General features: G+C 50.1%; 1 protein-coding gene across 1 annotated transcript in view; it reads right to left on the bottom strand.

The window, feature by feature from the left end:
* Positions 1-20,870, bottom strand: part of ADGRE1 (adhesion G protein-coupled receptor E1) — a 42,083-nt gene extending 21,213 nt beyond the window's left edge. The window contains exons 1-10 of the mRNA XM_037154325.2: positions 20,840-20,870; positions 15,608-15,754; positions 12,969-13,124; positions 12,725-12,844; positions 10,884-11,030; positions 8,662-8,811; positions 6,203-6,343; positions 5,973-6,119; positions 4,600-4,688; positions 1,403-1,486 (exon numbers count right to left, since the gene is read on the bottom strand). Coding sequence (XP_037010220.2) covers positions 1,403-1,486; positions 4,600-4,688; positions 5,973-6,119; positions 6,203-6,343; positions 8,662-8,811; positions 10,884-11,030; positions 12,725-12,844; positions 12,969-13,124; positions 15,608-15,754; positions 20,840-20,870 — 1,212 coding nt within the window. The remainder of the gene's footprint in view (positions 1-1,402; positions 1,487-4,599; positions 4,689-5,972; positions 6,120-6,202; positions 6,344-8,661; positions 8,812-10,883; positions 11,031-12,724; positions 12,845-12,968; positions 13,125-15,607; positions 15,755-20,839) is intronic.
* Between the last annotated feature and the right edge of the window lie 1,265 nt (positions 20,871-22,135).

The raw sequence follows: 22,135 nt of genomic DNA, 5'->3' as shown, positions 1-22,135 counted from the left end.
ATCTGAATTATTGTATTTAGACATTTGATTAGATTTGTGAATTCCTTAAGGACATAGTAACCTTGTCTTTTAGGTTGTAAATTTCCTCATTAGATATTTGAAATTTGGGAGGAAATAAGAATATTTATAAACATAGTATAAAATGTTTGAAAGAATTTTACTAAATTTGTAAAAGTGGTTAATTACTTATACAGGTTTAATCTGAAGACCCTATAAATAAATGTGCACTTTAGGAATAAGTTATGTCATACTAATAAATGATCTCTAAATTAATCAAATTACAAATGAAAGTGTTACTCTTATTTTTGCACAAAAACATTTATAAGTAAAATAACAACATCCGTTAGTCCAACTTAAAGATTAAGAACAATTAGGTTTTTAAATCTACAACGGTAATGACCCAGAAACCTCTGTCCTGGGCACAGACACTGGAGCAACGTCAGCTAAGGTGCCCGCGCACAGGCTGGACGTCACGGCGTCAGCCCAGGTGCCCGCGCACAGGCTGGACGCAAGCGTTTTTGGCATCTCCACTAACAATCACCAAAAGCCGGGGTGGCGGTGACGAAATGAAAAGATGCTGTTCAAGCAGAAACAATCCAAATATTCTTTAAAGTTGAGTGAATTTATGGTCCGTCCACACAGGGGAACGTCACTCAGCCAGGAAAGGGAGCAAGGCTCTGACACTCGGGCAACGTGGAGGGACCTTGAACGCATGGTTCCCAGTGAGAGATGCCAGACGCAGAGGCCACACCGTGTGTGATTCTGTTTATGTGACACATCCAGAACAAGGAAACCCACAGGCACAGGAAGTCGATTAGTGGTCGCCAAGGTCAAGGTGGGGCCGGGGAACGAGGAGAGACGCTTATGCAGGGGTTTTTTTTGTGTGTTTTTTGGTGGTTAGGGGGGTAGTAAGAATGTTCTGGAACTATACTGGTGATGGCTGGCCCATACTGTGACTGGACTGATGTCACTAGTGGTCACCAAAACAGAACATGGGGCTGTTGGTAAGGCATGGTGCTGAATGAATTGCATTACGGAATATTTTAAAAGACACAACTATGGTGGTGGCAGAACAGATCAGGGATTTACCGAGGCCAGTGGAGGAAGGAGTACGTGACCTCAAAGAGAAAGCCGGAAGGAGTTTTAGGGGGAACTAGAACTGTGTTCTGGTCGTCGTGGTAGTTACGCCAAACTACTCAGTAGTTTAGCACTCCTCAGGTAGTGCTAAAACTTGTAAAATTGAACAGAAAAGGGCAATTGTGCTGTCTGTTAATTTCTAAAACCTTACAACTTTCATGAATTAAATGTGAACTCCCAACTCCTTAGCTGTAAAATGGACTTTCTGCACCCGAAGTGTCCCCTGAGAAGTTCAGAACCTGAACTACAACGATGTCGTCGTTACCTTCAGAGAAACGGCAGTGGTTCTGTTTGCACAGGTCTCGTCCAGGACGCCGAAGGTGGCATTCATCAGCGTACAAAATGGCATCTGTGCAGAAGGAAGCCTTGGTGAGCACTGATCTGCCCGTCCCCCGAGCATCCGACGGCCCACCTGAGCCACCAAGCCCTCCGTCAGGGTGGCCCTCAGTCCCTGAGGCATCACGAGTCTCTAGAATGCTCAGGGAAATGAAGATGCACCAGGTGACCGAGCCTGGAACCAACCACAGCACCTCTGTCTTCTGTGCGTAAAACATCAAACATGAAGGCACAACTATATGGTGGGGTGAGAAGATGGAGACGTGTGAAACCAATCAGTGTCTGCATGGACCACCACTCGGCCAAAAAAGGAGCGAAGCTCTGACACCCACTGCTGAAGGGACGGACCTCACACACAGGATGCTCAGTGACAGACACCAGACACAGAAGGCCACACCGAGTGCGGTTCCATGCATGTGACGCGTCCCGAATAGGCATGTCTACGCAGAGGAATGTGGATTAGTGTTCACCAGAGCTGGGGGAAGGAGTGGAAAACAACTTAATAGGTATAGGGTTCTCTGGAGGGTGATGAGAATGTTTTGGAGCTAGAAGTGGCGGTTGCACACTATTGTGCGTGCACTAAATGCCCCTAAATTGCTGTAAAGTTTTTCCAAAGCCCAGAGACTGAAGACAGAGGCTGGCAGGTTCCCGAAGGGCTTCACCCCTCAGGGTGGCCTTGACAGCCTGCATTTGGAGATACGATGCCCCCAGGAGTGTTTTTCCCAGGACGATATCTATTCCCAAAGTATTTTCCTGGAGTGGAGAAATGAACAGTAAATAAGGGGAAGGCACCCTGTTTGGATGGGTAATAAAACATTTACTCATACTGCTTCTCCCCCATACCCATTCATGGCAAACCAGGGTCCCCCAAACTTTTCCAGGTGGCTGTGTATGGGGGTGCTCTCTGCATCTACATCCACAAGGGCAATGTTCTCTTTGTTTTAGGGGGATAGATGTATTGTGATTTCTGTGTGCAGCCTCTCGTCACTCCCTATGGCCCTTACTTGTGAGCAACCTTGGCCCCACCCCTAGTCTCAGGCAACCAGGGGAACCAGCTGGTGAGCTCAGTGGTGGACCAGGGCCAAGGGGAGAGGAAGAAATCGCTGGTCCTGGCAGAGCTCTTTCCACAACTGCATCAGGCCATCTGTCTCGTTCCACCTGTTACTAGATTGTTCCACCTCTGTCTACATGAATCGCAGATGGACCCTGATGTTTCACTTTACTCTTTGGGGTACAGGCGCCTATATAAGGCTCCTTTTTAGTTACAAGGCAGACTCCATCTGGACGCATTCCAGGTTCAACTAAACTGACTATCAAATTCCCCACATCAGGCATCTTGCCTGATTATCAGACTTATCAGGGGAAGATAAAGGGCCACACGGTTCTTTGGGGGCTGCCTGCAAAAAGCGACTTCCTACGAGCAGCAAATACAGCCCTGTGGGTGCCTCAAACACCTGGGCATAGAGGGCCTGTCTCATTCCTACTCCCCACGGTGGGCTTCCAGGGTCTGGCTTGTCCTGGTAGGTCTCCCTCATTTGTCCGGGCTCCCCGAACCCCATCGCTATCCAGTCCATTAAAGAATGATCTCCCTGGCCTGAGTGCTGGGTGACTGGTGATATAATTTGTTTTTTCTCCATCAGACTGGGACAGAGAGACCCAACAGCTCCTGTGCCCCAAAGCCTCACCATGCAAGTTGAAAGTTTTCTCCCAGCTTTTGGTGAAACTGAGCCACAATATCTAGCAATTCACCTGAGGAGTATTCTCTGACTGTTCAAGTTTCTTGTTTGGGGCCCTTCCCCAGCACAACGGGCCTGAAGATGCTCAGCAAGCAGAGGCCCCACCCAGCCCAGCATTTGCAGGGCCCCTGCTCAGACGTGGTGGCTGCAAGTGTCCAACATGGCGGCCACCCTTCCCTACAAAGAGGCCAACGGCCGGCCCAGGCTGACCCCCAGGAAGATTCTTTTCCCTTTCCCATTTCCCCAGTCTCCTGGCTGGCTCTCCATTTCTTGGGAAAATTCCTGGAGCCAAGGGACTGACAACTCCAGAATGACATCAAGGGTCTATTAGGGGAACTTGACGGAAGTAGCACCTGTGGGCGGCAGCCGGATGGCAGGTCTCAGCCCTCAAAGGGGACGGAGTTTGATACTACAGCCTCCAAAAACATGGGTGGCTGGTAACCAGGGGCACGTGCTGGTTAAACCCTGTTTAGTCCCAAGCAGAAAACAACTTAATGGGCCCTCTCATCTATGCAAGAACATTCATTTCAGGCAAAACAGACCCACCTACCGGGGGTGATGCTGGTCAGCTTGCTTCAATAGACAGCAACGGTCATGTTAAGAACCAGAAATCACTTTGTCTAACAACTACACACTTCAAAAAGATGTAAAGAGTGGATCTTTTACGTGCATTCTACCACAATTAAAAAAAAACAACAACAGTGGCCCAAAGTGCCATGCCAGTGGCATGGGAATTTCTAAGATAATTTCTAAGCTCATATTTAAAATAGTGACCTCAATTCCTGTAGACACTCATGAAGATCTGACTCGATACAATCACCTCGTTAGAGAACCAGGACGTCCACATCCCTCTCTGGCTGACCTGGGGCTGTGTAACACCCACCCGATATCACGCACATGCAGCCCCAACACTGTCACTGGTAGTGAGAGTCTAACATCATTTCTTCTTCTAGTAAAAGAATCACCAAGTTTTAAATAAGCAAAAGTCTTTCCTTCTCAGCTTCCTTTTTGGCTGTGTGACCATGTCACTACTTTCTGGCCAGTGAGGTATAAGTAGAAGTGATACTGTGCCAAAGTTTTAGAGGAAAAGTCAGTGCCTTTTACTTCCCCTTCTCCCCTGCCCACTAGCTGGAATGCAGGTGTGATGGCAGGAGCTGCAACAGTCATCTTGGGCCGCAATGAGGGAGTCTTGTGTTAATAATGGCAGAGCATTATGGAGCCATCATATCAGCTCTCAGAAGCTTACATTCAGACTTTTACAGAGAGAGAAATAAACTTCTGTCTGTTTTAGGACACCGTTATTTTTACTTTTGTTAAAGGTGCAAATAATATCCTACATGATTGGCTTCTAGGAAAAACTCAACAACTATGGGCCTTCAAAAATACTTACATGTTCAGGCTTTACTGCTGCCCCCTCTTGGCATAGCATGACGTGCTTGTTGCTGGGTATCACATCTTCCTTACACTTGAAGGGAACCCCTGGGAAGAAAACAAAAGCAACCAAATCAAACTTAACCACAGCGAGATACGGTTGAGGGCAAGTCTGACTGTATCACCTGTGGTTTAAAAACCATCCATTGCCATATCATACAAGAGTGGACATAAGCATCCTATACACGACAACATCAGGGACTCTGAGATGTTTTAGAAAACTCCAAATTAAACAAAACTAAGTAAGGTATTGTTTAGCGTTACATACAAGGGAAGAAATGCTTTTTCTTTTCATTACTATCTTTTAATCTTCACCCAAGGATATGCTTATTGATTTTATGGAGAGTGGAAGAGGGGAAAGAGAAACATCAATCGGTTGCCTCCCATGTGTCCTGACCTGGTATTGAACCTAAAACATAAGTATGTGCCCTCATCAGGAATCGAACCCACAACAATTTGGTGTATAGGATGATGCTCCAACTGACTGAACCACCTGGCCAGGGCAGGGAGAAATATTTTTTAAAGTAGGGTTATTAAAAACACGAAGTTCAGAGTGGCTCCCTGCGGGTCAGAGACAGGACGTGAAATGGGGAAGAGGCGTGCAGAACACACAAGGGCACTGAAGATCCTCCCCTTCTCGTGTTGGCGAGGGCCTCGGGTGAACTTGCTTTATCACTGTGCTCCATTGCTTCCATTGACGTGGCCTACATTTTAACATCTCAAATAATCCATAACTTAAAAATTTTAAACCTTTATGGTTCCCCATTGTTCTTGGCAAAAAGACTCCAAAATTCTTTGCACAGCTCACAATGTCCTGCAGAATGAGACCTCTGCCCACCTCCCCAGATGCAGTCAATGCCATTTCCCTTTGCCCATCCCTGTGGCAGTCTTGAGGCCTCTGCTCATAATCTCCACTCTTCATCTAGAGAATTCTTCCTCTTCTTTCAAGCTCCAGGTAAGTGCCATTTTCCCAGAGAATATTAAATATCTCGCTAGTCACCCCAAAGTGTGCTAAGATTTTTCAGGGGTCGCGCTCACTGTGATCACTGATTACACCTGTGTCTCTGCTTCCTTCCCTAGACTGTGGGCCACATGAGGGCAAGGTTCACGGCCATCACCTCCAGGACTGAGTTCTCAACACCTAGAGCAGGGGCCTGTTTGATTCATTAACTAATGCATACATGTCCCTAAAATATCTGATTGAATGAGGAAATGAATGAATGAATAAAGAAAGAACATGTGGATGAGGCCAAAGTAAGAAAAGGATCTAGAGGTTGGGGAGAGTGAGCCAGACACAGATTCCATGGCCAAGGCACACAAGGGGATAATTACGTTTGCAGCTGAAGTTGCCGTATTTCCATGAGCCTTCGGGATTGGGACGAAAGCCCGCACTGCAGCCACAGCTGTAGGAGCCCAGGGCATTGGTGCAGACAGAATTGGGGCCACATGGTGACGGATCTCGGACACACTCATCAATATCTGCAAAGAACTCGAGACCGTCAGACAACCGAAGGCACAAGGAGATGCTTTTCTCCAGGGATGTCAGACAACTGTGCATTCACCTCTACATTCCACCTCTTGCTCTGTGAAGTTCAGCCGTCCACTGCTTGGTGCAAAGCCAGGGTGACAGGTACAGAAGTAGCTCCCAAGGGTATTAGTGCACGTTGAATTGAAAGGGCACATATCCAGGCACTCATCAACGTCTGTGTAGCAGAGAATGGGCGGGCGTGAGGCAAAGTGGCCAGCGAGCCAGCAAGTCTTGCTTCCCCTCCTGAAGCACAGAGTTGTCATTTAAACAATGGCAGCCCAACCAGGACTAATTTCCCAGAACCCTCTGCATCTAGGTTAGGCCCTGTTGTAACCCACCCTGCCATTCTTTACATTGTTTCTGTAAATGATGACTGGTTAACTAATAGGTTAAGTGCAGGTAAACAGCCTGTTTGCTCAAGAATTCTAGGAACTAACTTCAAAAGCAGCGGATTCTAACCTCCAGAGATTCCGGCTCAACCAGTTACCTGAACGGAGGTGCTGACAAGCACTTAGCCCCCTCAAGCGAACACTCTCAACCCCTCCCCCCATTCCTTTGTTCCATGGTTTTTCTGCCCTGTCCCTCCTTATAAAAACACCTGCCTGCGTCCAGGCGTTAAGGTGGTCCTTGTGATGTTAGTCCACCCTCTTCCCAGGTTGCCACCCACTCTCCTTTCACCAGCCTTTGTGTCTTGTTTATTGGCTCTCAAGTGGCAGGCAGCTGACCCTGGGTTTGGTATCAACGTGACTAGCCTTCGCTTACGTAATGTGAAAGGGCATGACATTTGTCACTTCTGGGCCAATGTGGCCAAGAAGAGGGAGTTCCTTCTCTCCCGACCTGCTTGCTAATAGCCAGGACCAGGGATTCCAAGGTTTTGAGGGATGAAAGAACCAAGAGACACAAGGAGGCTGGGCCCCTATTACCACCTTGTGGAGGGCGCTGCCCATTGGCCGAGTGTATCCACATTGGATTGTTATGAGAGTTAAAAACTGCTAATATGTTGAGCTTGTTGCTCTCAGCTGGGACACTGTGCCTCCCCAGGGCACAATGGGCAATGTCCAGAGACACTTCTGATTGTCAAGATTCAGGGAGGGGGTGCTATGGCAATCTGGTAGATAGAGGCCAAAGGCCCTGCCAAATATCCTACCATGTACAGGACAGCGCCCCAAAACCAAGAACTATCAAGCCCAAGATACCAGTAGTGCAAGGGTTGAGAAAACCCAGCCTAACAAATTCAGAGTGAGGTCAGGTCCCAGTGACAACGCAGGGTCACCTCTCCCTCTGATGGTCTCTGAGTCACAGAGGTTGAATATGGAATCAAGTGCCCTAGAAAAAATAAGCAGGAGGGAGGTAACAAAACTCACAAAACATGAAGAGTTACTAGGCAGTATCCACTGGTCACTTACAGAGGTACCTGACACATTGCACTGGGGGTTACCACGGAGCACTGGGACAAGAAGCCCTCAGGATATGATGTGGACTAACTTGGAGTCATCCAAGGTGGTGAAAGTGGGTCCTAGCTGGAAGGCATGGGGAAGTGGTTTCCTCTCGGTGTCTCAGAGAACATCTCTAACCAAGGAGCGAGCTCCCCATTTCCAGTTGTATTTAAGCACTGATTAGGCAAGCGCTTGTTAGAAATAGCAGAGCTGGAATTCATATTCCGCATGTGGGGCTAGACTAGGTGCATGATTTCCAAAACTTTTTGACCAAGAAAACCTTTGTTCATGTGCAGCGAAATCTGAACAGGTGAGACAAAGGAGAGTGACGGCAGCAGCGTGGCTGAAGTGGGGGTGGAGGTCCGTTCTTTTGCTTCCCAGCCCTTGGTGGGGATCTGAATAGCTTCCCTGAAGCCACTGGAACCGTGTTAGTGATCTCTCTAAGATCCCTCTCAACTGCGTTGCTCTATTGTTCTGCTTCTAACGATGTCAGCAGCTAGCATAGATCAGTAGGAAGAACTAGCCACTTCTAATGAAATGCAGTATGATTTTCCCCTGGGGGCTGAGGAGTATACATGTGTTCTGCAGTGTAGTAGACACTCTGAGCATGGCCTCCCTCAGTGCTTCCACTCCCTGTACACACACGCTTCCCCAGCAAGACGGGGAGTCTATTTCTCCTTCCCCCAAATCTTCACGGGCCCCGTGACTGTGACCGTAGAATGTAGTAGAAGATTGCCAAGCACAGGCCTATGAAGACTGGCATTTCTGCTTTCTGCCTCTTTAAACTTTTCTTCTCGGAGACCAGCTGCCCAGCTATGAGGAAGTCTGACGAGACATATGGAAACTCCCCCAGTGAAAATGTGGGGTCCCAGCCAGAGACCAGCACCAATTACCAGCCACATTAACAAGGCCATTTCAGGCCTGCCAGCCACCCTGGTGCCCCGGAAAACCCACGTGGTCAGCCTGTAAAATCATGAGCAAGAGCAAAAGGTTGTTGTTCTGTTTCAGGGTCATTTGACAGGCATTGAGAAGTCCTCCCCACGGCTGGGAGAATTACCTGCACACTGAAAAGCCTCCGGGTGCTCGGGGGTCCAGACACCAAGCGAAATGAACCCAGGAAGGCAGGAGCAGCTGTATTCTCCGGGGATGTTGGTGCAGACAGTACTGGGACCACAGAGAGTCGCGTTTCTGGAACATTCATCCACATCTAAGCAGAAAATTGGTCTAAGTCATAGGGATGAAGGATGCGGAGGTTGTAACAGCAGTGCACAGCCCACCAGGGACAAAAGCCGAGGGGTTTCCCTGACCCCCGTCTTGCCTTCTTACACACACTTTCATCACTGTGGAGAAGAAGCATCGAGGGGTGCGTCTGTGACCCACGTGCACTGAAGAGGCTCCCCGCGGCTCAGGGTAAAACCCAAACCCACACGCGAGACCCTGAGAGTCTGCTCCCAGCCCAGCTCACCTCCCTCGTCTTCTGCTTCTAATCCCCGCATAACTCGTGATCCAGAGCCATTGATTACCTGCAGGTTCATGAAGGCTCTTTGCTCTCACCTGTGTCTGTCCCCTCAGCCTCAAACTCACTTACTCCCTTCTTTCCCTGGTGACTGTCAATTCCTGCCCAAGGAATCTCTATTTTTAATAATAATAACAACTGAGATATAGCAGAGTGAAGGGCTGGAGGGCATGGATATCTTGGGTTCAAAGCCTGGCTCTCTCCCTCACAAGCTGTGTGTTACTGGGAGCTATGGACTGAATTATGTCCCCCTAAATTCGTACATTGAAGCAGTAACCTCAGTGGGACGGTATTCGGACATGACCCTTTGGAACATAGTTAGGTTTATGTGAGGTCATGGGGTGAGGCCTTCATGATGAGGTTAGTGCCTTTACAAGAAGAGGAAGATCTCTCTCTGCCACGTGAGGACACACCAAGAAGGCTGTCATCTGCGAGCCAGCAGGAGAGTCCTCACCAGAACCTGCCCACACCGGCAGCCTGACCTAGACGTCCAGTGTCCGGCATCGTGAGAAGTCATGTCTGTTGGTTAGGCCCCAGCCTGCAGAATTCTGTTACGGCAGCCTGAGCCGACCAATGCACTGGACAGGAGAATTTATCTGCGCGTCTCAGTTTCTGTCAAGTGGGAAAAATAACAGAACCCGCCCCAAGAGGACGGGTAACTATTTGTTACCTAAAACAAACAGTGAACCAATATGCTGGCCTTTCTTTTCGGCAGGCACTGAAGTGGACCCTCCATGTGCATCAGCTCAGCAAATGCTCAGAGCAGCCCTGTGAGGTGACTGTTAATGTTACTTCCACTTTTCGGGGGAGAAAATGGAGGCTTCGCACTGTGCAGCGTCACAGAGCTGCTGAAAGGCACAGCAAGGATTACAATCCAGGTTCTGTTTAGCACTGAAATTTTTAGATGACAGCTTCCCAGGACGTCTTGAGTCCCAGTCTGGAAATACGGGGGTAGAACCGATGTCTGCTCCATGCCGTGCCCACCCGAGTCGCCCGAGTTCTCAGCCTGATCTGGAGGCAGACTGGCATGGTGGACGTCCCAGCGAGGCTCGATTCAGGTGCTGTGTCTCCCACCTCTGTCTCTTTGACCTTGGGAGAGCGGCTCCACCACCATGAAGGCTATGTTTCCTCATCTTTAAAAGGGTTATAAAATATCCCCAATAACACCAGGTCGTGGGGAGGACCAAAGGAAGTGACATACGGAAGAGCCTGGCGCCTTGGCTGCGATCCCGCCTCCGGGCCTCTGTGCCTGCTGGTCCCTCCTCCCAGAACACCCTTCCCCAGACACCCAGTAGGGTTCCCACTCCCTGGATTCCTGCAGGGCTTTCTCAAATACCAGCTTCCCTCCCAATGTGGCCTTTGTTCTATTCAAATTAGAACTCCACTCCAGCACTCTCCGTGGGCCTTCCCCGCCTTATTTGTCTTCATCTCCTTTGACTACCCCTGGCACAGTACATCATGCACTAATTTTCTGTGTCATCTGTCCCCCCCATGCTAGATTATAAGTTACAGGATTTTTTTCTGCCTATGTTTTTCACCACTGCACCCACCACCCCTAGAAGAGTGCCTCACGTATAGTAGGTGCTCCAGAAATATTTGTTGAATGAGTGGATGAATGAATGAAAGAGTAAATGAGTGATCATTGGCTTCAGTTTTGCAGATGAGGCTTTGGACTCAGCGGAGATCCACCCTGATTCCTGCCCCCATGCTGTGCCTTTGCAGACAGGCTTGGACCTGACGCCGCAAGAGGCCCCTTCACCTACCTTCACACGTCCCTCCTGGGCCATGGAAACTCATGTTTCCACTGCTGGATTCAAATCCTGAGTTGCAGACACAAGAGTAGCTTCCAAAACTGTTGTGGCAGGTTGCATGCTCCGGGCAAGCTCCAGGATCGGCACACTCATCCACCTCTGTTGGGTGGAAATGAAAACCCAGGTGTAAGCAGGTGAGGAAGTGAGGACAGGAGACTGCAAGCAGGCGATCCACTGTACTTGCTCCCAACTGGGGACACACTGCTGCTGCTCCTCAATACTTGTGTTCCCCCTTCTTCCTGTCTTCCAGGGAGAATAAATTTTGGACAACAGTGTGTAAACAAAGGGCGGTGAATAGTTTCAAAACATAAGGATCATGAGTTACAGAGATGTTGATGGTCTTCCACTCCTCCCTGCATCCACACCCTGGGAGGTGGACTGTACAATGTAACATGTCCCTGCCACTCCTCTCTTTCTGGTGAGGAGTTAGTTCCCGCCCCTGGAATCTACTGGCCCTATGACTTGCGCTGGCCAATAGAATGCAGCGAAAGTGATACAGTGCCAGTTCCAAACTCAGACCCCTGGAGGGTTGTTTGCTTCTGCTCATTCTTGGGGCTTCTACCATAGGAACAAGCCCTAGACGGGCCTAATGAGGAATAAAAGACAAAGTGGAAGAGAGATGAATCGCCTCAGATATGTGGAAGGCCCAACCAAGATTAGCAAAGCTGACCTCCAGCTGACCACAGACTCACAAACGAGCCCAGCTGAGACCCAGAGAACCGGCCCCAACACCCAACTTCAACTGCCAAGGCATGGAATCGAGAGTTAAATCAATGGTGGTTGTTTTTAGCCAGTGACTGTCAGGGTGGTCTGTTTGTCAACAATAGCTGGCCGCCACAAATGGACTAGAGAAACCAGGGATGGCCTCAAATATCTCTGGCTCCAAGCCAAGGGGACACAATGCGTCTGACAGTTCCCTCACTGGAGAGCGAACCCACCACCTTTTGTTGTGTGGGACAGTGCTTCAGCCAACTGAGCCACCCGGCCAGGGCGCCATAAATATTTCTGTTAGTAATGACTGGAATGCCAGGACAACCACGATAGATATCAAACTAGTGACGGTATTGATTACAGGCGCCCATCCATCACAAGACCTCCAGGAGGTGTGGCCCCTGGCACTACTGTGTTCTTTGTCCCTTACTTTCACTGATCATTAGCACCTGAGTTATACTATAGAAAAGCCCAGTAACAGAGGTCTGGTAGTGGAAAATAATCTGCACAGACTGCTGGACTGTCTTTTCTGATCTGACCCACTCTCCCCGTAAGTAAATAACCCCATGATAAATTCTGTTACAGTCTGTGGAGTTACCTGCTTCGTTCTTCAGTCTGAAGTTAATGTCTCATTATGGTGGCCAGTATACCTTTGCCCACCCTCAGATGATTTTTGACTGTGCGTGTACTGTGCATTGGAGTATTTAGCAGCATCTCTTACCTCTACCCACTAGATGGCAGTAGCACCTCCCTCCCCCCCCACCCCACCGCAACCACTACCTGTTGTGACAGCCAAAAATGTCTCCAGAGGTGGCCAATGTCCCCTGAAAGATCACTCTAGGGACCCAACTCCCTGTACTCTCAAGTACTTCCTGACCTGTTTAATTCATAGTAGGGACTTAATAGGAGTCTAAATCCCAGTTCAACTTCAATAGCTGTGTGTTTTGAGCAGGTGACTTCACCTCTCTGAGCCTCATTTTTCTTGTTCCTAAAATGAGGCTCGTCATCCCTATCTCATAAGATCATCGAGTGAGGTGATTCTCCATTAAGTGGGTAAATGAAGAAGAGCAGGTCCTCCATACCTTCACAGCGAGATTTGTTAGAGACGAATCCATCTTGGCAGCGGCAGCTGTAGCTCCCCAAAGAGTTGGCACACTCAGAATGCTCTGGGCAGACTCCACTGTCCAGGCATTCATTGATGTCTGTGGAGCACAGAGGAGAGAGGGCAGACAAAAGACTGGCTGCGTGAGGTTAGAAACACACGTGCCCAAGTCAGTAGCAGCTGCCAGCCAAAGCCAAAGACCGTGCAGAGCCCAGAAGCATTACCTGCGCAGGAGAAACGGCCTGGCTTTGCCGGGACCCAGCGATCTCCCGTGGGAGAAGAGAACCCAGGCGAGCAGCTGCACTCGTACCTCCCTGGCAGGTTTTTGCAGACTGAGCTAGGACCACATGGTGAGGGGCTTGGAGAACATTCATTGACATCTAGACAGAGAAAGAATCAGAGTTACAAATTTGTCTCATTTTGTATGTTTTCCGAAGATGGTCATAACATCGTCCATTCCTTATGCCCTCATTCAGCGTAAACTTGGTGTTCCTCCCACCAAGCAGCAGGCCTGTTGCTTGCTCCCACCCAGGAGCGGACTCCCTCCCTTGAGTCCGAGCACACTTGTGACTGCGGGGGGAGTGACACGAGGTCACACAAATCATTCCTTGTTCTCTTGAGATGCTCATTCTCAGAACTCAGCCACCACACCATGAGGAAGCCTGACCAGCCATGACGGAGTGGCCCGTGTGGGGAGGAACCAAAATGTCCAGCCCACAGGCCTGGTGGGGCAGCCGGTCAACAGCCCGCACCTGTTTGCCAGCCACGTGAGTAGGCCCTGTTCAGAGTGGGTCTTCTAGCTCCCTGAGACATGAGGATTGACTCAACTGACAGAGAGAGGAACAGAGAGAAGCTGTCCTCGCCTGGGTTTGAACCCAGCCCAAACTGTAGATTCATTCACGAGCAAAATACATGATTATTGTTGTTTTATGCACTAAGTTTGCAGTGATCTGTCACCCAGGCAAGAACACCTTGCAAAGACACTGCTAGAAATTTACTCATTGAAAAGCTTACAAATTGTGCACTCATGGTACCATGGGGTGGCCCACTCCAAGTCTCCTTCATCCCTGCTCCATCACACCACCCCAAATAAACGCTCACTATGCACCTGTCATGCAAATGAAACTTTGAGGCAACTGTCCTGGCTAATTGTACCTCTCCTAACGGGAAATCTGGAGCTGTACTGTCCACAAGGATATGGATCGCAGCTTCTATGCTTGAAGTTGTAAAACGTTAGAAACAGCCCTGGCTGGTGTAGCTCAGTGGACTGAGCATAGGCCTGTGAACCACGGGGTCGCTGGTTCCATTCCCAGTCAGGGCACAGGCCTGGGTTGCGGGCCAGGCCCCCGGTACAGGGCATGTGAGAGACAGCCACACATCAATGTTTCTCTCCCACTCTACCTCCTTCTCTTCCCCTCTCTCTAAAAACAAATAAATAAAATCATTTAAAAATAAATAAAACATTAGAAGGAACCTAGGTGTCAGTAACAGGATGATAAATCTGGAGTTAGCATAAAGAATGAAGTAACATGTTCTTTCATTTGACAAAATTCTGTTGAATTCTCACAAGGTACCAGGCACTGTACGGGGGATCAAAGACATACAGTGGACAAAATCCTGGCTGTGGTACTCATCATTTTCTAGATAAGAAATGTTGCTTTCACCCCAAATTTAAGAACCAGGGCCCACCAGCACTACTGAGCTTACCGAATAGCCCATGAACTTCAGCCCAAAAAAAGGTGTCTGGGGCTTCCTGGGAGCTACCATGAGAGGAATGGGTTATCTTACTCAGCCAACTCCAGCCGTGGGCCAAATCCAGCCCTCCCCTTGTGTGTGCAAATAAAGTTGTATTGAGACGCAGTCACATCCATTCACTCATGTCTTATTTTCGGCTGCTTTGGCAATGCAGCTGGAGGACTGAGTGGGCAGGACAGAGATCGTGCAGCCTGCAGCCTCCACAGTATTTATTATCTGCACCCCGACAGAAGAAGTTTGCAAACCCCTGATCTCATTCAAAAGCACAGGCACATGTGCATTGTCAAGAGGAGAACTGGTCTAAATATAAGAAAAGCAGACAAAGAACTTAGCTCATTCTGGGACTTACTTGAGTTTCTATTATTTATGTTAATAGTAGCTCTTGGGACAGTATATATGTGCCTAGCACACTGCAGATATTATTGCATTTAATCTTCCCAACCACCCTTGGAGGCAGATGCTCTGAAACACCCATTTTACAGATGGAAACATTGAGACTTAGACTAAATACATTTTCCCAACACCTCACAACTAGAGCATGGCAAGTCAGAAAGACTTGGGTTTGAATTCCAGTTCAACTACATGACCCTACACACGTCATTTCAGCTCTTCAAGCCTCAGTTTCCTCATCTGTCCAATGGAGAAGCATCCCACAGCTATACTCAATTCCACGGTAAAACATACCTAAAACCCTTCCTAAGGAGCCTGGCTCTCAATAAATGTTTAAAAAATATTTTTATCTGCATGGAAAGGCAGGAGAAGGATCTCAGAATAAAATCAGTGATCATTTCTGAATATTGATAAATAGCATGATCTTTATTTCTATTTTCATTATAACGTTAATCTCTAATCATTGGAAACTTAAGTGACTAGGAATCATTTTTATGATAGAAAGAGAAAAGGAGGAAGAGAAGATGGGGAGAAGGAAGGAAGGAAGGAAGGAAGGAAGGAAGGAAGGAAGGAAGGAAGGAAGGAAGGAAGGACGGACAGGCAAGAGGAAGGAGGGAGAGAATAACGTTTGGGGAAAAGAAACAAAGTACCCACATCTGCCAGCCCCCACCCAATTTTGTACCGAATGCTGGAGGGTGTCGAGGGTGCGTGGACTCACCTTGGCATTCCACTCCTGGGCCTCTGAACTGCGTCAGTCCGTTGCTGGACAGAAAGCCTCGTTTGCAAGTGCAGTAGTAACTCCCCACGGTGTTGGTGCAGGTAGCATAAGCCGGGCACGTGGTGGTGTCCCCACACTCATTCACATCTAGGCAGCGTGGAAGGAAGAGCTGGGTTAGAGCACCAGGGGGCTGCAAGGAAGCCACGTGAGACCGTGAAGGTTACTGCCGTGGGTTGAATGGTCTCCCCTGTAAAGACACACTGAAGTCCTAAACCTTGGTCCCTGAGAATGTGACCTTAGACCCTTAGAAATCGGGTCTTTGCAGATGTCATTAAGATATAAGTTAAGATGAGATCATACCGAAGTAGGAATGGCCCCTTAATCTGACATGACCGATGTCCTTTAAGAAGTGGAGGGAAATAGAGAGACACAGGGAGAAGACCACGTGACGACGAAGGCAGAGATTCGAGTGATGCAGCTACAAGCCAAGGACCACTGCCAACACCAGAGCTGGGAGAGGGGCGTGAACAGATGCTCCCGCTGGAGCCATCGGAAGAAGCACATGCCTGGATTCGGGACGTCTGGCCTCCAGAACTGTGAGACAGCAAATCTCTGCTCTGTTCTGACAGCCCTGGGAAACTGATACAGCCACCAAGGTGCTCATTATGACCCGGAGGCCCGTAACCCTTCCTTCTCAAAGTGTGATCTGTGGGTCAGTGGCACCGGCAGGAAGTTGGGTGGAAGCAAAGTCCCGGGCCCCGCCCCAGATCTGCTGAATCGGAACCTGCACTTTAACAAGATGCTCAGCCACTCTGTGGGCCCGTGGGAGTGTGAGGTGCACTGACCCTTGCTGCTGAAACGTGTTCTGCAGACCAGCAGCCTCTGCCCTGCCTGGGGTCCCAAGGAGAGCTCGGAATGGCAGGTGTTGATTCAGCAGGTCTGGGGAGGGCCTGAGATACACCCCAGCCACCCCAGCCCTGGGACAAGTGATTCACCTCTCTGCACCTCAGTTTTCCTGTTTCACCCCCCACCCTCCCATCCAGTGAGTGAGTCCCTCCTCCATTGTTCTCCCTCCCAAGTAACATTATGCATCTCCCTGCTTCTCCCCATCTCCACAGCTATGCTCAGTAAAGATCTCGCTCTGGGCCACCCAGGCAGTCCTACATTCCCCCACTGTCCCCTGCAGTCATCTCTGTGTGCAAATCTCACCACACACCCCACCCCTCCCTATAACCCTGGCTCTTGCAGTCAGAATTAAAATCCAAATTACTTAGCGTGACCCAAAAAGCCCCCAGGGACCACACACCAACATGTCTTTAAGCCCCATCTCATGTCAGTCTCTGTTTCTAGCCTCTCTACCACAGGGCCTTTGCATGTGCTGTTGTTCCCTTTGGACAAAGCCACAGGTAGCGGCAGACTCTGGGTGCTAAGGAAGACACTCACGTGACCCTATCATTTCTATGATCAGCAGAACAATGGCTCCTGCACGGATGAGCCCGTCCCAATCCCTGGACCAGGTGGCTATGTTAAAAGGGGGAATTAGGATTGCACATGGAATGCAGATTGCTGATCAGCTGACCTTGGGATGGACAGGTCACCCTGGGTTATTGGGGAGGAGCCAATGTAACTGCAGTGTCTTTATAAGTGAAAGATGAAGACAATGACGGCAGAGTCAAAGTGACGTGATGGCTTAGCCAGCCATCGCTGGCTGCAAAGACGGAGGAAAGGGACATGCGCCCAGGGATGCGGGTGACCTCCAGCAGCTGGAAAAGGCAAGAGATGCTCCCCTGAGACCAGAAGGGAATGCAGCCCCACCGACACTCACGGCCCAACGAGACTCGTTTTGGACTTCCGATCTCCAGAACTGTGAGATGCTGTTTCTGGTGCTTTAAGCCACCGAGTTGCAGTCCTGTGTTACAGCAGCAATAGGAAACTGACACAGTTCCCATTCGTTGTACGGATGTGGAAAACAGGCTCAGAGAAGTCGAATGACTTGCCCTGGGACGCACAGCTGGCAAGTGGCAGCGCCAGGCTTGTCAAGCCCCGAGTGCGTGATTTTCAGTGCTGCTACACAAGAGGAGGTAGGTCTCACTGGGAATGGAGTAAATTTCCATGCAGTTTCTAAGGCAATTCTATAGGAAAACGATTAGAGTTGGTTGGACTGTGAGCTCCCAGAGGCAGCGATTTGTGTCAGTCTTATTTATTGCTGTGTCCTGAGAGCGGAGAACAGTGCCCGGGACACAGCCGTTGCTCAGACGCAAAGACTTTACGGAGAAGGTCACATCTGAGCAAAGCCCTGAGCGAGGTGAGAGAGCGAGCTGGGAAGTTACTTAAGGCAGAGGGAACAGCAGAGGCCAAGGCACTGAGGCAGGACGATGCCTGGTGATTTCCTGGAATCACAAGGGGGGTGTGATTGGAGCCCAGTGGGCGAGGGAAGCAGCAGAGGAGGTGACAGGGCAGGTCACGTGGCAACTTCTAGACCTGGCAGGCTTCAGGTTCTATCAGAGAGAGGAGGGAGCCGGGGGAGGGTTTAGCGCAGAGGAGGGAGGGTTTAGAGGAGAGGAGGGCCCAGCGTGACTCAGGTCTTACAGGCCCCTGCAGAGGGCCCGGGCAGGATGGTGAGGCCGGAGGTATCTGCACTAGTCCAGGGCAGAGATGACGCCAAATCCTACCCAAGTGAGTGCAGTGGAAAGCATGAGATTCTGGACTTACTCTGAAGGTGACGCTGACAGGATTTGCCATTGGACCAAAGGGGAGTGAAAGAGAGGAGCCAATGATATTGCCAACATCAGCCAGCAGGACGGGGTATTGTGGAGAAAAGACGAAAGCATAATGGATGAATTAAATCAGCAGGATCAGGTCCTTGAGCACCAGGCTTTTCTGGCTCCTAAGCTGTCTAGCTTATTTCCCTTCCCCGCACTCAGATGGTATCTTTCTTCTCGTTTCCAGCTTCCTCTTTCATCGGCACAGCCAACCTTTCTCTTTGCAGACTTCCGGCACATCACCATTTGCGGTCTCCCCACTCTAAGCTTCCCAGTGCTTTTTCTTCCTTTAGCTCTATCGGCCACAGCTCAAGTCCACTCCCAACCAGAATGACAGCCCAGTCCCCTGTGTCTGGGCACCCGTCAACCTCTCCAGTGCAGCTCCTGCCCTGTCCCATCGGCAATGCTCACCTTCGCTCAGTTCCCCAAATTCTTTCCCGTCTCAAGACCTTTGCACCTCACCCTAAGCATCTTGGGATTCACCAGCCTCTGTGATTATGTGAACCAACTCTTTATAATATATCCCTACATGTGTGAATACACACATAGAGATATGTAGGTGTCCATTCTATCTGTTCTGTTTCTCTAGAGAATCCTAATACAAACACCTACTATATGCCAGAACTCTTCTAGGCATGGTAGACTCAGCCTTCACAGAGCTGACAATCTGAAAAGGTGAGGGTGAGGGATACAGTGTCAAAAATATAGTAGTCACTAAGAAGACGGCAGATGAGCTGAAACATAATGAAGGTGGTGGAGAGAGCCACACGTCTACACAGGGCAAGAGCATTCCAGGCAAAAGGCCCAGCATGTGCAAAGGTCCTGGGGCATATTGGAGGAACAGCAAGGAGGCCTGTGTGGCTGTGACAGAGTGACTCAGGGGCAAAGAGGGAGAAGTGAGGGCGGAGAGGAGACTGGACAGGTCATGCTGGGTCTTGTGGGCCACAGAAAGGACTTTGGCTTCTACCCTGAGGGAGGTGGGAGTCCTTAGAGCTCTGAGTGAAGGAGGAACAAGACCAATTCAGGTGCTCACAGGTGCCATCTAGCTGCTTTGGCCCGGAGACTAGGTCAAAGGCCACTTCAACCGTACCTCTGGGACACACATGTGATGCTCAGTCATGAGCAAAACAACTTCACAGCAGCCACTCATTTAACCAAAGCAAAAAAACCAGGCCCAGAGAGGCAAGGAGAGTGTCAACACATAACTACGACTTCCATTTCACAGGTCCCCGCCATGCCTTTCTACAGCCCCCACAGCAACACTTCAAGGTCAGGTCGCCAACCCATCCTGGCTTTGCCCAGGGCTTTCCTGGTGTTGTCACTCAAAGTCCAGCATCTGGGGTTCCCACCCCACCCCTACCCTCACCCCCCGGTCTGGGGCATCAGTCAACCTACTACTGGTACACACCATTGACTACATTTTACAGACGTGGAAAGGGGGGTCCGAGAGCATTTCGAGCTGCCCCAGGTCACACCACAGGTCAGAATGCAAGACAAGAGCGCAGTGGAATGAACTACTGCTGGGGAGGAATCCAGGAGACTGGTCGTGGTCCTGGCTGTGCCCCTCACTGGCTAACAGCTTTGGTTCATTGGCAGCCCAGCCTTTAAGAACCAGATAATTTATATTTATCTGAGAAGAAGAAAGAGAGAGGAGGGGGAGAAGAAGGAGAGGCAAGGGGAGGGGAGGAGGGGCTAATTTAATTGAGCACTTAACTGTATTCCAAGCACAATTCTCAGTACTGCCTCCACCTTACCTTCTTCCGTCCTCATCAGAACCCTGTGGGATTAGCTCCTGTGACTTCACTTTCCTGGAAATGAAGTCCCTGGAATTCACTCAAATACTGGAGGTCCCCATGGCATTGAGCCCCGGGACCGAGCTCCCAACCCAGGAGGTGGGACTCCAGAACCCTGCTCTCACCAGCGCCACACGGAGCTGAATCCTGACAACCATCCATTACGTGGGGCCCTCACAGTACCCGCTAACCAGATGGCAAAACAGAGCTGCAGAGGCACCTGCCCAAGGGCCAGCCGCCTCCCCTCAGGAGGTGTCTCTTACCGAATGTCCGCCCGAGTTGAGCAATGCTGCCAACCTGCAAAGAGCAGAGGAGTCATTAGATGCTTCTGAGACCGGCCAGGAGCCCCCCGGTGACCCAGCCAGTCCTCGTATTTCCCCAAGTGCCCATGATTCCACAGCCAGCGATGAAAGCAGGCCCGGGAGTGTGAGGAGAGCCGCCTACACCAGGTCGAGAGTTCTCTCCGCTCCACCAGGTCGGGAGGGCTGGGCTGGCAGCCACTCCGGGCCCCACCCTGCACCCACTTCACCGGTGGGCACAGCCATCCCCCAGTGGTTTCGCCGGCCTAGAAGCAATGGCTGGCAGAGGCAGGGGTACAGCCTGGACCCCTTTCCTCTGAGCAGCTCGCCTTCCCTGCGCAATGCGCTCACCAGGGCTCCCTGTGGGCTCACACTCACCCCAGAAGAGGAGCAGGCTGAAGGTCCACATCGTGCTGTGTCTCTCACTCCCGGAGGAGGGCCCTTTCTGTATCCTGGGGTTTTCCAATACAACAATGCGGGGAGGGGGCGGGGCCAGAGTTGCTCAACTGCCCGAGAGCACCAGAGACCTTTCTGCTGAGTTGCTGCCACTCATGAGGACAGTGTGGCAAAACCCCCAGTTTTCTCCTATTTCCAAAGTGAAGAGGTTGGTCTGGCTGGTGGGCCACTAGGTCTCACTCTCTCTCTCTCTCCTTCCCACCCACCTGTTCTTTTTCCCTTTCCAACCAACATCTGTCTCCCATCTCTTATCTGCTCATTTTATTGCCACTGAAACTAAATGAGCTTCCTGCCACCTGCCCCCAAAGGAACAAGCCCCAAGCTCGAGGGCCTCTTCACAGACCGACCCGTGAAAACAAGCATCTCGGCCGCCCTGGCCCAGCGGCTCAGGGGGTCAGAGGGTCATCCCACACACCAAAAGTCTGCAGGTTCAACTTCCAGCTAGGGTGCACGCGGGTGCCACTGATCAATGCTCCTCTCTCTCTCATATCATTGGGTGAGAGCTTAGAAAAAAATCTCCGTTATCACACATAGCCAAGAAAATTTAATTACATTATCAAGTCAGCATTGTAAAGTAGGACTTCCAGTCAAGATGGAGGCAGAGGTGTAGGTAGATACACTTGGCCTCCTCACACAGCCAAAAGGATAAAAACAACTTTAAAAACAAAAAAACAACCACAACTGTCAGAAAATCGGACTGTATGGAAGTCCAAAGAGGAGTTAGAGAAGAAGCATTCATCCAGACTGATAGGAGGGGTGGAGATGGGCAGCCGGGCAGAGAGGACTTGAGGCAGGGCAGCTGCTGGCCGACCAGGCAAGGCGTGGCTGGCAGAGCAGGTGGTCCCACATTTGCATGCAGGTAAACTGGGAGAAACAACCAGGGAACAAGACAGACGGTGCAACCCAGGGCTCCAGCAAAGGGAATAAAGCCTCAAAACCTCTGACCAAAAAAACCTATGGGGGTTGAGGCGGCAGTGGGAGAAACTCCCAGCCTCACAGGAGAGTTGGCTGGAGAGACCCACAGGGTCCTGGAACATACACAAGCCCACCGACCCAAACTCAAATTTGACCAGAGAGGCCAATTTGCTCGTGAGTAACAGCGGAAGTGACTGAAAGCCAGAAGAGAGCTAAACAAGGGGAATTGTTCCCTCTCAGATCCCTCCCCCACATACAGCACCAGAACACAGTGAGGGGGGTGTCCCCCCACCCGTGAATACC

Source organism: Artibeus jamaicensis, unplaced genomic scaffold (genome assembly GCF_021234435.1).
Source record: "Artibeus jamaicensis isolate MK-2021 breed Jamaican fruit bat unplaced genomic scaffold, CSHL_Jam_final scaffold_537, whole genome shotgun sequence".
Classification (NCBI taxonomy): Eukaryota; Metazoa; Chordata; class Mammalia; order Chiroptera; family Phyllostomidae; genus Artibeus; species Artibeus jamaicensis.
The sequence above is the reverse complement of the archived record's forward strand: the minus strand, read 5'-3'. Positions and strand labels throughout refer to the sequence as shown.